The 12,851-nt window shown below is 36.1% G+C and overlaps 1 protein-coding gene and 1 long non-coding RNA gene across 2 annotated transcripts in view; one reads left to right on the top strand and one right to left on the bottom strand.

Annotated features, from left to right (window-relative positions):
• Positions 1 to 314: 314 nt before the first annotated feature.
• Positions 315 to 4,126, bottom strand: LOC121253952 (UDP-D-xylose:L-fucose alpha-1,3-D-xylosyltransferase MGP4-like). Its single transcript, XM_041153896.1, is given in 5 exon segments — positions 315 to 871; positions 1,338 to 1,514; positions 1,516 to 1,554; positions 2,558 to 2,719; positions 3,402 to 4,126. Coding segments are annotated over 5 exon segments (1,068 nt in total). The 5' UTR covers positions 3,882 to 4,126; the 3' UTR covers positions 315 to 661.
• Positions 4,127 to 8,171: 4,045 nt separating this feature from the next.
• Positions 8,172 to 12,851, top strand: part of LOC121236797 — a 31,669-nt gene continuing 26,989 nt past the window's right edge. Inside the window, exon 1 of the long non-coding RNA XR_005934810.1 lies at positions 8,172 to 8,193. This is a non-coding gene — a long non-coding RNA (uncharacterized LOC121236797). The remainder of the gene's footprint in view (positions 8,194 to 12,851) is intronic.

Here is a 12,851-nt window from a genome sequence, read left to right as displayed (position 1 = left end):
TCTTCCCGCTCCCTCTGCTTTTTCCAAGTTACAACGAAGATAATGGACAAACTGGCATCCCCAAGGATTGATTTTTCTTTTTTGTTTATATTGTTTTTTAAACCTGGCGATGCACATCTACATCAGTACAAGCATGTAATTCAAATTTGACCAGAGCTTTTTAATTCACTCGAGGAAGAAGAAAAGAATGAACCCAAAAAATGACTGACCTCTTTTTTTTTTTTTTTGGAAGAGCCGGTAGCCACCCACGTAACAATCCTGTCCCAAGTAGCCAAGTTTATCGTCTACCCAAAAAATGACTGACTTGGTGAAGATTACACCAAAATATAACATATAATAAATTTTTAACAAAATTGAATTTTAGCATAAAAAAAGAAACATTTTTGGAATTGAAAATAATAGAAAATTGGTTGACAACAATCTAATTGGTACAACTGGTTGACATGTCCATCCTGCTAAGACACCATAGGAAATCTCTCCCAAAGGATGGCTAAAAAATCCATTGGCACATACAGAGATTTAGCTGCTAATGCAAAGTTTCCTTCCACAGAGTTCATGGGAGTAGTCATTGTTCAAGAAGGGTCGAGCTCACTGGCTAGAAGCATTTCACAATCACCAAGGGCATGCTTAACTCCACAGGGAGATGCAAGGTTTTCAATCATCATAGTCTGCCTAGAGGGGATTCAAGGGCATGATCATCCACCAACCAGAGGCCAAAGTCATGGAAGCGCTTTATCTTCTTCTCAAAACCAGTGATATAATTATTGTGAATTATGACATGCATTCCCTTGGTTTCCTGCACCCATGTCAGGTTCTTGAAATACAATCCTCCCGTTGGAAATGCTGCCTGGGGAAGCAAATAGAGATCCACCTGCACAAAAACTTCAAATATCAAGGTGTGTAAAGAACCAAAACAATACTACTTATCAATAAAGCTAAGAAGATATAGATTCAGTCTCGTAACACAGACTCGTGTCTCTTACAGGAGCCTTCAAAACAAGACCTTAAAAAAGTACAGGTTTTAAACACCAAACATGAGTCCCAAGTAGAACATATTGTGTCCAATTAAATTAACCAGATTGTGCAGACAAAACCCGCCATATGCAGATTTCATCATTATTAGTTATAACACCACATCGCAATACTTTTAATAGAAGCAGAAAACCATCAGAGGTCTTTTCAGATTCTTTTACAGCGGAATTATTAAAACTAGAAAGCTTCACACACACACACACACACACACACACATATATATATAAATATATTTTTTTTTCAAGGTAAATCTTGACTACAAAACAAACTGGAAAGGAAATTACGATAAGGCAAAGATAACAAACCCCTCCAGCAGTTTTGTTCAATGCCCAATTAAAAGCAGGCTGATCATTTGATTTCTTCGCTTTGGACCATGGCTGCACTTGAAGTTCCTCTATCCACTTCTTCATAACCAGTTTTGCTCCGGTAGTTGGGCGAAGGAAAATCATGCAGCTACAGATGTAAGTGCGCCCTTTTTTTCCCTGGGGGTGGCAGAGCATGGGAGTGTTTCAATGGTTTCACCTGGTCATCCAGAAAGAAGAAATTATTGATGTGGTTAACAAGTGGTTTCTGGAGTCATGGACCATAATGCAAGTTCAAGAAAATACTACATCCAAGAAGTTTTAGAGCCAGGCGATTTAATCTGTTAAGGTTTACTTGTTTAGATCCAAGGCACACGTTGGGATGCTAACGAAATTGGATGACCGAATTCTGAGTTCCTCTCTGGTCATATTGACACAGCTCAAATCCTACCAAATAACTTTCAGTGACTTATCCAGCTCATAGGGACGGGGGCGGGGGGTAAGGGTGAGGTGTAGATGGACTTTATATTTCAAGGTTGACTGGTCTTTTTTTTTTTTTTTTTAATTTTTTATAAGTAAAAAAAAAAAATGTTATTTTTTTTTAATTTCTGTGCAGTCATCTTTTGATTTTACCAAACGCTAGGGAAAGAACATGCAAAAGCAACCATTCAGTTGGTATCTGCAGTGCATCTGAAAGATCTCAGAAACAAGAAATCAACAATTCAAGGTAGGCTCCAGTAGAAAGGAATTTGAATGTGCTCAAAGATGTGATGTTTGATGTTGCAAAACAAAAGAAAACTATATATTTACAAAAGAAATTTCAAACGTTATCCAAGAAGACCATGATTTGTGTAATGACTCAAGGAAACTTCAAACCACATCTAGACTTATACTCTAAAAATGAGTAGTCAATCTTACACGTGAAGCCCATGAAATCATTATAAACCACAAGAACTTTACCCTCTCAGGTAATGTAGGATCCAATTCACCACCCTCTCATACTAAATCCAGAGTACTACAATTTTCCTATCTCCAAAAACTAGAGCCCCCAAAGGATTGACAAATTTGGTCCCTCTAACAAGGAGGAGACAAAAAAGTTCAAAGAAAATTTCCAGCATAATAGCATATTGTAAATTTACTTAACTGCAAACATCTAACATAGTGCACTCTATTTTCCATAAATGGCACACAGAAAAGGCAAGAAGAAAAATTGATGAACGTACTGCTGTCATATCATCTGTGAAGTACACATCATGATTCCCTTGCAAATATGGAAATGGATCAGCCAACCAGACCATATCAACATCATTGTACATAACATTATATCCAAGCTCCAAAATGTGCAGTAGGTGGCGTGGCCTTCTGGACGTAAAATTGAAGAATCCCTGTAAAGCGAAACCAGCGAGGACTACTTACAAAATGCAATGAAGTCATTAAACCATAGAGATAAGCATTACCAATCAATCTCTACTAGCTAATAAGATGAACAGGAAACATTCAATCATGACGAACTTTATACTACAAGGGTACACCTAGGGAAAAAAAAAAATTACTAAAGCAAACGTCTGCTTAGAACCTTGGAAAGTCCTCTTATTTTCATATTATCAGAATCAAGCTGAAAACACGCGACAGAAAATAGAGGCACCAGCAAAGAACGAAGTTAAAAATAAACATTACAACGATCTTTTTTAACATCAATCCCAAGTCCTCCACGAGTCAACTAGAAGGACTTGTCAGTGGTGTGTGCATACTGTAATTCCGGCACAGCCATTGCAATTATCTAGATATTTACAAAATGCAGATTACAGTCAAGTCATAAAAAGTGGTGTAGGAGGTTAATGTGAAACGCATTGTTACGTAACCAATCAATAACAAGTATTTACCGATGTAGTATCAATGTATAAGTGCTTAAAACAAACAAAAAAGGGGAAACACAATTAGCTTAGCTTAGCTCTACTTCAATACTTGATTGTTAAAAGACAATTAAAATTGTAACATAAAACACAATGTTAACACTTGATGACAACAAAACAAATAACACCCAGCAATTAATATCCACAATTTTACCTGAGAACCAAACTTGTGTGCCGTTTGAGCATCGGGAGCAGGTGGAACGAGCACGGCGTGGCCAGGCCATCGCTCGTTCACCTTATAGAGCGTGGCGTAGTCCTCGGCGATCACGAGCACCTTATCCTGATGCTTTTGCCTCGAAATGCTAATTAACCAGTTGTTCAGAAACGGCAAGTAAGGCTGGCTCACAGCACAAACAATCAAGGTCCCATTCTTGGCCACAAACGACGCGGCTTGTGCCAGCGTGTAGTCTCGCCACTTGGAAAGTGAAGGACTGGCGCTCGAGAATATGAAATCGGGCATGCCCGCCCACGGCAAGAAGACCCCGAGGACTACAAGGAGAGATAAGAGAATTAGAAGCGCGGTCGGGCTGAAAATCGAAATGGGTCTCTGGGAGTTTGAGGAAGAGCGAGGGGATACCGGTTCTTGATCCGTAAACGGATTATGGATGGGTCTTTGGTGCAAAAACGCCGACATTATTATTGTCTCGATTTTTCGGAACCAGACCGGAGAGATGCTCAGGCTATCATATGGGAAAGGAAGGGGGGATTGCAAGGGAAATTGGGAACTCTCTCTCAGTGAAACGCTTTGAATCGAATCCAATCGACTGCAAAGTTGTCGGTGGTGGGTTTAAAAATGGTTGAGGATCGGATCTCGCGACACTGATGAGTGCTAAGCTACAGCGCTTCTCAGTTAAGAGTAGCCATCGAAGCACACCATTTATTTATTTATTTATGCGATGCCCACCTATTTTACGTGTTCCATGTCTAGATTTCAAAGAAAATCTGCCTTAAAGTTTGGATTTCTATAGTTTTGCGTATAAAAATTAAAAAAAATTATTTTTTTATTATCCTTTAATCAACTCTGTAATGCCAAATAATACTTTTTTTAATAAAATTTCTTTTAATTTTAGAAAAAAGTTGAAAAGATTTTTAATCTTTTTTGTACATTTTCTTCTTACTAAATCTTGTCTGAGATCATTTTTATCAATTTGAGAGTTTCATTTGATAATAATATAAATTTAGGCATCATTTGAAACTATTTGTGATGGTTTTTTTGACAAAGCAAAGGAATTTTCATTACTAAATAAACAAAGCTATACAACAGAATCAAAATTACATAGTTTATCAACTTCTAACAAATTGGCAATATCTTCTGGACTTTCCTCAGCATGATGTTCTTCTGATTTTAAAGCCAACTTTGCAAGATTGTGTTACCTGATTCCCCTATGTGAATAAATGCCACTTCACAGTCCTTTTTTTTTTTTCAAAAAGACGATATCCAAAATTTATTGATAATCCTTACATTTGGAGGAAGAAAATCGTGATTACAACCGGATATTTGGAGGCTACCAATAAGCATAAAGGCCCAAACCCAAGAATAAAAAAAACTAAAATCATAAGTCCACAATACAAAATAGACTAAAAAAAAAAAAAAAAGATACAAACATTGCAAAAAGGAACACACACCGTGCAAAAACAATGTTAGCACCTACCAAAAAAAAAAAAAAAAAAAAAAACAATACCAAACAATAAAATAAAATAAACTAGAATACACCAATATAAATAATCAGCAGCGAAGAGAAGGAAAGCCCAGCTTGCCCAATCTGATGATGCCTCGCAGCATTCTCGACATTTCCCCAAGGCCTTGCCACTCCATTTGTTGACCCATCACACCATACTTTGCAAGCCAATCAGCAGCTTTATTTCTCTATTTGAATATATGTCGTACTAAGCAAACCATAGAATCCATGAGTGCAAGAATTTCCTCCCAATAGTCTTCCAGTTACCAAACTCCACATCTTCTTCTCTTCCGCCACGACACCACCACTTGAGAATCAAGTTCAATATCTACAAAATCAATCTCCATATTTTTACATATTTTAAGACCATGCAAAAGGGCTAATAATTCAGCTCTATTATTCAACCCAACGTCTATAGGAGAAGCAAAAGCTTGAACCAAATTACCTTGATCATCTCTGATAGTACTACCCATCCTTGAAGGCCTGGGATTGCCAAAACTACTACCATCTGTATTTAGCTTGAACCAACCTTGACTTGGTTTTTTCTAGGCCACCATTTAAGGACTGTGCCTTGACAGAACTAAAGGCAAAATAAACAAAGAATGTAAAACATGAGTATCATGTCTAGAACATTTAAAAACCTTATGAATGTCTTAACAGATCTCAGTAATCCGGTTTTGAATGGATTGCCAAATCACACTGAAGGACTCTAGTCAAGCCTCCATGCGAGCAACACATCTACGACGCCAAAGATGCCACGAAAGAAAAGAAGGGAGGAGCCCCACAAGAATCCCCACTTGGGTAGAAGAAGTAGCACATCTAAACCATGATTCCACTGTCTCTTTCCAACTGCCACCGATAGGTAAACCAAAGATAGCGCCACAATATCGCCACTTCACAGTCCCCAACTTGCTTTAACAGTTGCTTAATATCCTCAATAACTTGTCCATTGCATATCGAATTTTCTTCAAATTTTTATATTGCTTTGATGATAACTTCTACATCACCTTCCAAAGTAGCACTAGGGAATCCTAATTCTTGACACAAACATCACAATTCTTCTAAAAACCAAACTATCTGCCAAACTTGGATATAACTCCCTTGCATCTATTCATGATAAGCAACTAGTATCTCTCCTTTCCAATCTTGAGCTATAATCCCAATAATACGGTAATACCCATGATGTTTTTACATGAATTTATAGCAGCATTAAAATTTACCTTAATGCAGTTTTCATTGGGACTCTTCCACTTATCTCTACCTCTTCCAGTAATTCTTCTGTTGGAGATGTCTTCTGAAACCTATTGAACATTTTTGAACTCCTGCAGATTTCTAATGACTTTATTCATCACCATTTTACTCCCCATGAATTTATATTAAAAAACCAGTCTATTCCTTCTGTACCATATGTTGTGCATGATTACTGATATTTTTTTTTTTCCATTTGATTCTTCTTGAGAACCTAACTCATCTTTTCTCACATTCTTATAAAATCAACTTCATTACTCACCCATTTCTGCACTAGCCTTTTTTCTTCTTCCCACACATCTGTAGCGGTATGACAATTCCACAAGACATGAATTACTAACTCTTCTTCTTGCAGGCAAGTCTAACGTATAGCTAAGTCTATTATCTTCCTTCTAAAGAGATTTTCTCTAGTTGGAAGTAAATTGTTCATAGCCCTTCATATAAAATGTTTAACTATCCCTGAAATACAAAGACTCCACAGTTTGTTCCACACATCTTCGCAGTCACTATTTCTAGAAGACTCACCATTCTTTTATTTTTTTTCATGCATTGTGCTACATAATAAACACTCTTAATCAAAAATATACATTCCTTAGTAAAGCCCCATATGAGTTTGTTCTTTATTCCCATCTTACTTATTGGTATGCTACATATTTGTGCAACTTCATCCTTATTAAAGATCTGCTTCACCAGTTCCGTCTTCCATTCTTTATTCTCTTCCTTAATTAATTTATTGGGAGTTGTTGAAATACTCTTATTTGAAAACTCTGGCAACTAATGAATTAGGTTCCTTTAAAAACCTCTTGCTTGGTTTTGTTTGGCCAATAAAGCTAGATTAAAATTTTCAATATCACAGACCCTCCATTCATCTGTTTACCACACTAGAACTTGGCTAACATATTTGAAATCTCATTACATAACCTCTTAAGCATCTTGAATACACTCATTGTATAAGCTAGAATAGCTTGCAATACAGTCTTGAATAAAACTTCTTTCACAACTTTTGATAAAACAATAATTTTCCAACTATGAATTTTCTTCCAAATCCTCTCCTTTATATACCTGAATGTATTATACTTAGATCTACTAATTAATGCAGGTAAATCTAAATATTTTTCATAGAGAGAGGCTAGGAATTGGACTTGGTGGTAACATTATATTTACACCCTCTAATAAAATTGTGACACGTATGCTTTCCAAAAAATGTAAAATAAAAATGAATATAGATAATCAATTTCCATGTACTTCTCTTCTGTCGATCTCTCTCTCCTCAAGTTGAATCTAAAAAATCTCTCAACTTTAAATCGTGCTCCCTCTCTCTCCCCTCAAGCAATCACAGGCATCACAGTTGATTCTCTCCCTCTCTCTCAACTCCGCATCCAGTTCCTTCTCTACATGGGTTTTGTTGCAGCATATAAACATATGCCAATAACCCTCATCAGATCAACATCACCATAGTTTTCAAGGAAAAAGCAAAGCACCTAGCTTCTGTGGTGTCTCAGCCATTAGCTTCTAGCACTGATGCATAGGTCTCTAAAAATAAAAATAAAAAGCATGCACCAATGCACAACCACTCACAACTTTCTCGATTTTCATCTCTCTTTGGCATTGGTTGGTTGAAAGTGAGAGAATACTTTTGTTAATGGTAAATTTTTTCTTCTGGGTATTCGCTTATTTGGTTTGATAAAATGTAAAGATTTCTTATTTTTCTTGTTTTTCAAAAATTTACCAAAGTTTATTTATGTGAGAACTTGGGATTGGTAGATTGTTTAGGATCTATTTCAGAGTACTAAAGAGAGCGGGATCTTTATGGCTACTATTCATATTGATTCTAACGAGATGCTTCCGTTTCTTTTTTAAGATGTTTGGATACTGTTGGGGGTTCTTTATGCCATTGTAGACTCATGTCTGCAGAACTCTCTCTCCCAATACCTCTGATTTTTTTCTCACTCTTCTTTTTCATCCAGTCTCAAGATATACCTTGAGGGGCTTAAGGGGAGAGAGAGAGAGAGAGAGTGAGTGACTGACTGATGGAAAGGGAAAGGGGAGAAGAAAGAGAAAGGGAGAGGAGAGGGGAGCTGAGGGGGAGAAGGGAAAAGAGAAGATGACTTTAGGAGATCTGTCGACCGAAAGAGAAAATGGCCAGTTTTGCTCATTTCAAGTCGCACCTACTATAAATAACTTAAACACAATACATGTCAGTTTTTTATAGGATGGTGTTGTAAACCACAAATACACACCACAACCGGTTTGAAGTTAAACTCTTTTTCATATCTTCCACTAGCAACCGCTCCACCTCCCTATTGATTAAAGCCTTCATGCTAGAGCTTGTATTTTTGCTGAATAAAACTAATGTCTTTTGTCTATTTAAAGTATGTTTAGTAGCCATCTCATACATACTCAATAGCTCCTTCATTTTCTCCTGTTCACCCATTTGAGCTTTACAAAACAAAATGCAGTCATTAACAAATAATAGATGACTAATTCTCAGACCATCCCTTGCCACAACAACCCCATTGATTTCCTTTTTCACCTCAACCTGTTGAATCAAACTACTTAACCCTTCAGCACAAATTATAAATAAGTAAGGTGAGAGAGAATCACCTTGCCTCAAACCTCTTGTTTGACTGAAGGGTTCTCCAGGTACCCCATTTACTAGAATAGAAAATGAAACTAAACTAACACACATCTTAAGTAGTTGTATCAATTTCTCATCAAAATCCATTTTCGTCATAATTGTGTCCAAAAAATTTCACTCTACTCTATCGTATGCCTTAGACATATCCAATTTCACTACTATAAATCCCTTTTTACCTTTTATCTAGTTTGCATAGTATGTAGCACTTCATATGCAATCATAATATTGTCTGAAATTAACCTTCCAGAGATAAAAACACTTTGGGTGCTTGAAATTACATTATGCATAATTATTTTTAATCTATTGGCTACTACCTTGGAGACTATCTTGTATATTACATTACATAAACTTGTCGGTCTAAAATCATTAATAGTTATTGAATTATTGACTTTAGGAATCAAACCAATGTAAGTGTAATTTAAGGAAGAGAGCATACCCTCACAATTTAGAATCCTGAGAACTGTTGTACAGATATCATCCCCCACTAGGCTCCAATGTTGTTGGTAGATTCCAACTCCAAAGCTATCTGGACTAGGTGACTTTAAATGTGACATTTGCTTTGGTGCTTCCTCTACTTCTTTTGTGAATTTTCTAATAAGTTATTCATTCATTTCACTAGTAACTTCGGCTTCCACTGATTGTAAACACTAATTTATAGCATCTTGGGAAGGTAAGCTAGAAGTATAGATCGCCTCAAAATGTCTCTTGAAAGCCTGATCAATCTCTCTAATTTCTATAAGAACTCTGCCATTGTTGTCCCTTATTTGCTTGATCGGATTTGAGATGCACTTGCATGAAAATACTTTGTATTCCTGCCCCCCCCCCCCCAACTTGTACTAGTGAGACTTTTCTCTTTGTCTCCATTTTGATTTCTTCTTGAACCAATAGCTTATTTAACTTCTATTAAATCTTCTTTATTTCTGTTATTTTTTTTAGACCCTCTTCCTCTTGTAACTTCAATAAATAAGCAGTTAATGAATTAATATCCTCATTCATTCTATAATTCTGATTGCTCCAATTTCCTAAAACAACTCAACAAGAATCCAACCTTTCCTATACCCTGAAAAGAGGTTCTCTAGATCTAGTTCCTTTCCTCCATACCTCATCAATCATCTGTACATGCACAGATTAAGAAGTCCAACTCATTTCATATTTAAATTCTTCATATTATTCCATCTATTCTCCTTACCTTTACCATAATGAAGAAGCAAAGGTTTGTGATTTGAGCATCTTGCTGCCAAAACTTTCACTTTAACTTCACTATAAATCCTAGACTAGATTGGATTAGCCAACACCCTATCCAATCTTTTCATCGTAAATGTTTAATCACAATGCAAATTACTCCAAGTTTATTTATCCTCATTCCACCCTAGGTCAAATAAGAAATTGTTCTCTAAGGTTCTTCTAAAATTATATATATATATATATATATATATATATATATATATATGTGCCTCACTCCTTTGCCTTCCCCCTTGTTTTTCTCCTTGCACAACTATCTCATTAAAATCTCATATCACACACCACCCTATATTTTCATCAAGTTTAAAAAAAACTCAATAATTCCCGAATCCTGCTACAGGCAGGCACAAGGCCATGCCTGCGCGCGGACGCCACCTCAGCAATTAAATATTAAAAAAAAAAAAGCAAAAGTAGGACAGAACAAGCGAGAGAAGTAAAACGAAGAAGATACAGAAGCCATTTTCGAAGAGGACAAGCGGGAGAACTGAAACGAAGATAGAGAAGCTGATTTACAAAGAGAACAAGCGGGAGAAACTGAGAAAAAAAGTAGAGAAGCCGAGATTTCACCGTCAAAGTAAGAATCCCTTCTTCTGATTTTTTTTTTCATCTTGCTGTGAAATCTCTTTTATTGGAGACGTTGAGCGTCTCCAGACGACCAGTGTGGGTGAATCCAAACTCGTCGAAGGGAATAATACTGGGAAATTTTAGTGTGCTTTGTTTTTCAAAAACTAGAAAATTTCCATTCATGAAATTTTTAGTACATTATTTTTAGTGAATCCAAACCCACGTGTAGTTAGTGAATTTTTTTTGATAAAGTTAGTATGCTTTGTTAGTATCTTACATCTAGATATTTCCATTCATGAAATTTTTAGTACATCCATTGTTTTTAGTGAATCCAAACCCGTGTGCATTGTTTTTCAAAAGCTGGAATTTTTTTTTGATAAAGTTAGTGTGCTTTGTATAGTATCTTACATCTAGATATTTCTATTCATGAAAATTTTAGTACATCCATTGTTTTTAGTGAATCCAAACCCGTGTGCATTGTTTTTCAAAAACTGAATTTTTTTTTTTTTAACTTCATACTTGAGCTTGAACTGGCATAGGCTTGATCTTGAAGCTTGTCCTTTCTTTTAATGAAGTTTTTCTACAGTCTATTATAAAAGGAAATAGGAGCAGAACTTATGCCTCAGGTTTACTAGCTAGTTCAATTACCACCCCTACTTAACACCAAGAACTAGCAATTTGCTTCAATTTAGCCTGCATAGTTGCTAATAAGAAATAAAGGCCGGGAGTAAAAACAACTGCAACAATACATGCAATGAAATAAATGTTAAATATTTTAATATGAACATTAATAATTGAATTTTTTTTTGATAAAGTTAGTGTGCTTTGTATAGTATCTTACATCTAGATATTTCTATTCATGAAATTTTTAGTACATCCATTGTTTTTAGTGAATCCAAACCCGTGTGCATTGTTTTTCAAAAACTGGAAAAAATTTTTTTGATAAAGTTAGTGTGCTTTGTGTAGTATCCTTTGTGTAGTATCTTACATCTAGACATTTCCATTCATGAAATTTTTAGTACATTTGAAGTATTTGACATTTGACACTATCATTGTCTGTTCTTTAAACATAATGGGATGATTATTATTTAAACATAATGGGATGATCAATAATATCCGTTGACCAATGGTATCATTTGTCATAAAAAAAATCCGTAGTATCTATACATGTAAGCTTGGCTGGTTTTTTAAAAATGCCCAACTTGATTGTGTATATATGTTGCTGCAGTATTTACGTAAAAAGTAAGATCCACTTGGTTTCATTGTTGAGGTAAATGGAGAAAAAAAAAGAAGATGCATCCCGCATAATAGCTCCTATCACAAATCCATCAACGCAGGTATTGTAAACCTCTTTCAACAGTTGGCGTGTGTTTAATTTATGTGTAGTCATTGGTAATACGGTTGATTAACATTATGTTGCTATATGTTAGGACATATCAAGACCACTGCATCCAAATTACATGCCAAGTTACTACGGTCTAGTGCTTCATGCGTGGTTACCACCTTTTGTGCCTCCTCCAAGTGCCAGCCCATATCCATGGAGCAACCAGGTAATCATTGGATGGTAAAGTAGTTCATGGACTTTATGTTATGAACTTGAATATTTGGTCTAATTATTTATTTTTAATTATTTTTGGGAGAACTGCAGCAAGACCCATGGAGCTCTATTGTCGCTGCCACGTCAAGTGCCGCCATACCAATGATGGTACCTCCTCCAACTGCGTAGCCATATCAATGGAGCAACCAGGTGATAATGTCTTTGAATATTTCGTCTAATTATTCGTCTTTAATTTTCAGAACTTGAATATTTCGTCTAATTATTTATCTTTAATTTTTTTATGGAAAACTGCAGCAACACCCATGGAACACTACCTCAGCTGCCACGTCAAGTACTGCTACCTTGAGTAGTTCCGCTCCCACGTCAAGTACTGCTGCCTTGTATAGTTCCGTCATACCAATGATGGAACCTCCTCCAACTGCGTACCCATATCAATGGAGCAACGAGGTGATCATTTTTTCGTATATGTATTATTGTAGTTAATGTTAGACTTGAATATTGGGCTAACTATTTATGTTTACATTTTTTTTTTTGAAAACTATAGAAATACCCATGGATCTCTACTTCCTCTCCCATGTCTAGCTCCGCAAGTAGTGTCAGCTCTAGTGTAGCTGTCAGTTCTAGTGTACAAACCAGCGCTAGTGTCGCTGCTAGCTCTTGTTCGGCTGTACCAAC

Source organism: Juglans microcarpa x Juglans regia, chromosome 1D, assembly GCF_004785595.1.
Source record: "Juglans microcarpa x Juglans regia isolate MS1-56 chromosome 1D, Jm3101_v1.0, whole genome shotgun sequence".
NCBI classification, from domain to species: Eukaryota; Viridiplantae; Streptophyta; class Magnoliopsida; order Fagales; family Juglandaceae; genus Juglans; species Juglans microcarpa x Juglans regia.
This window is presented reverse-complemented; position numbering and strand designations above follow the sequence as displayed.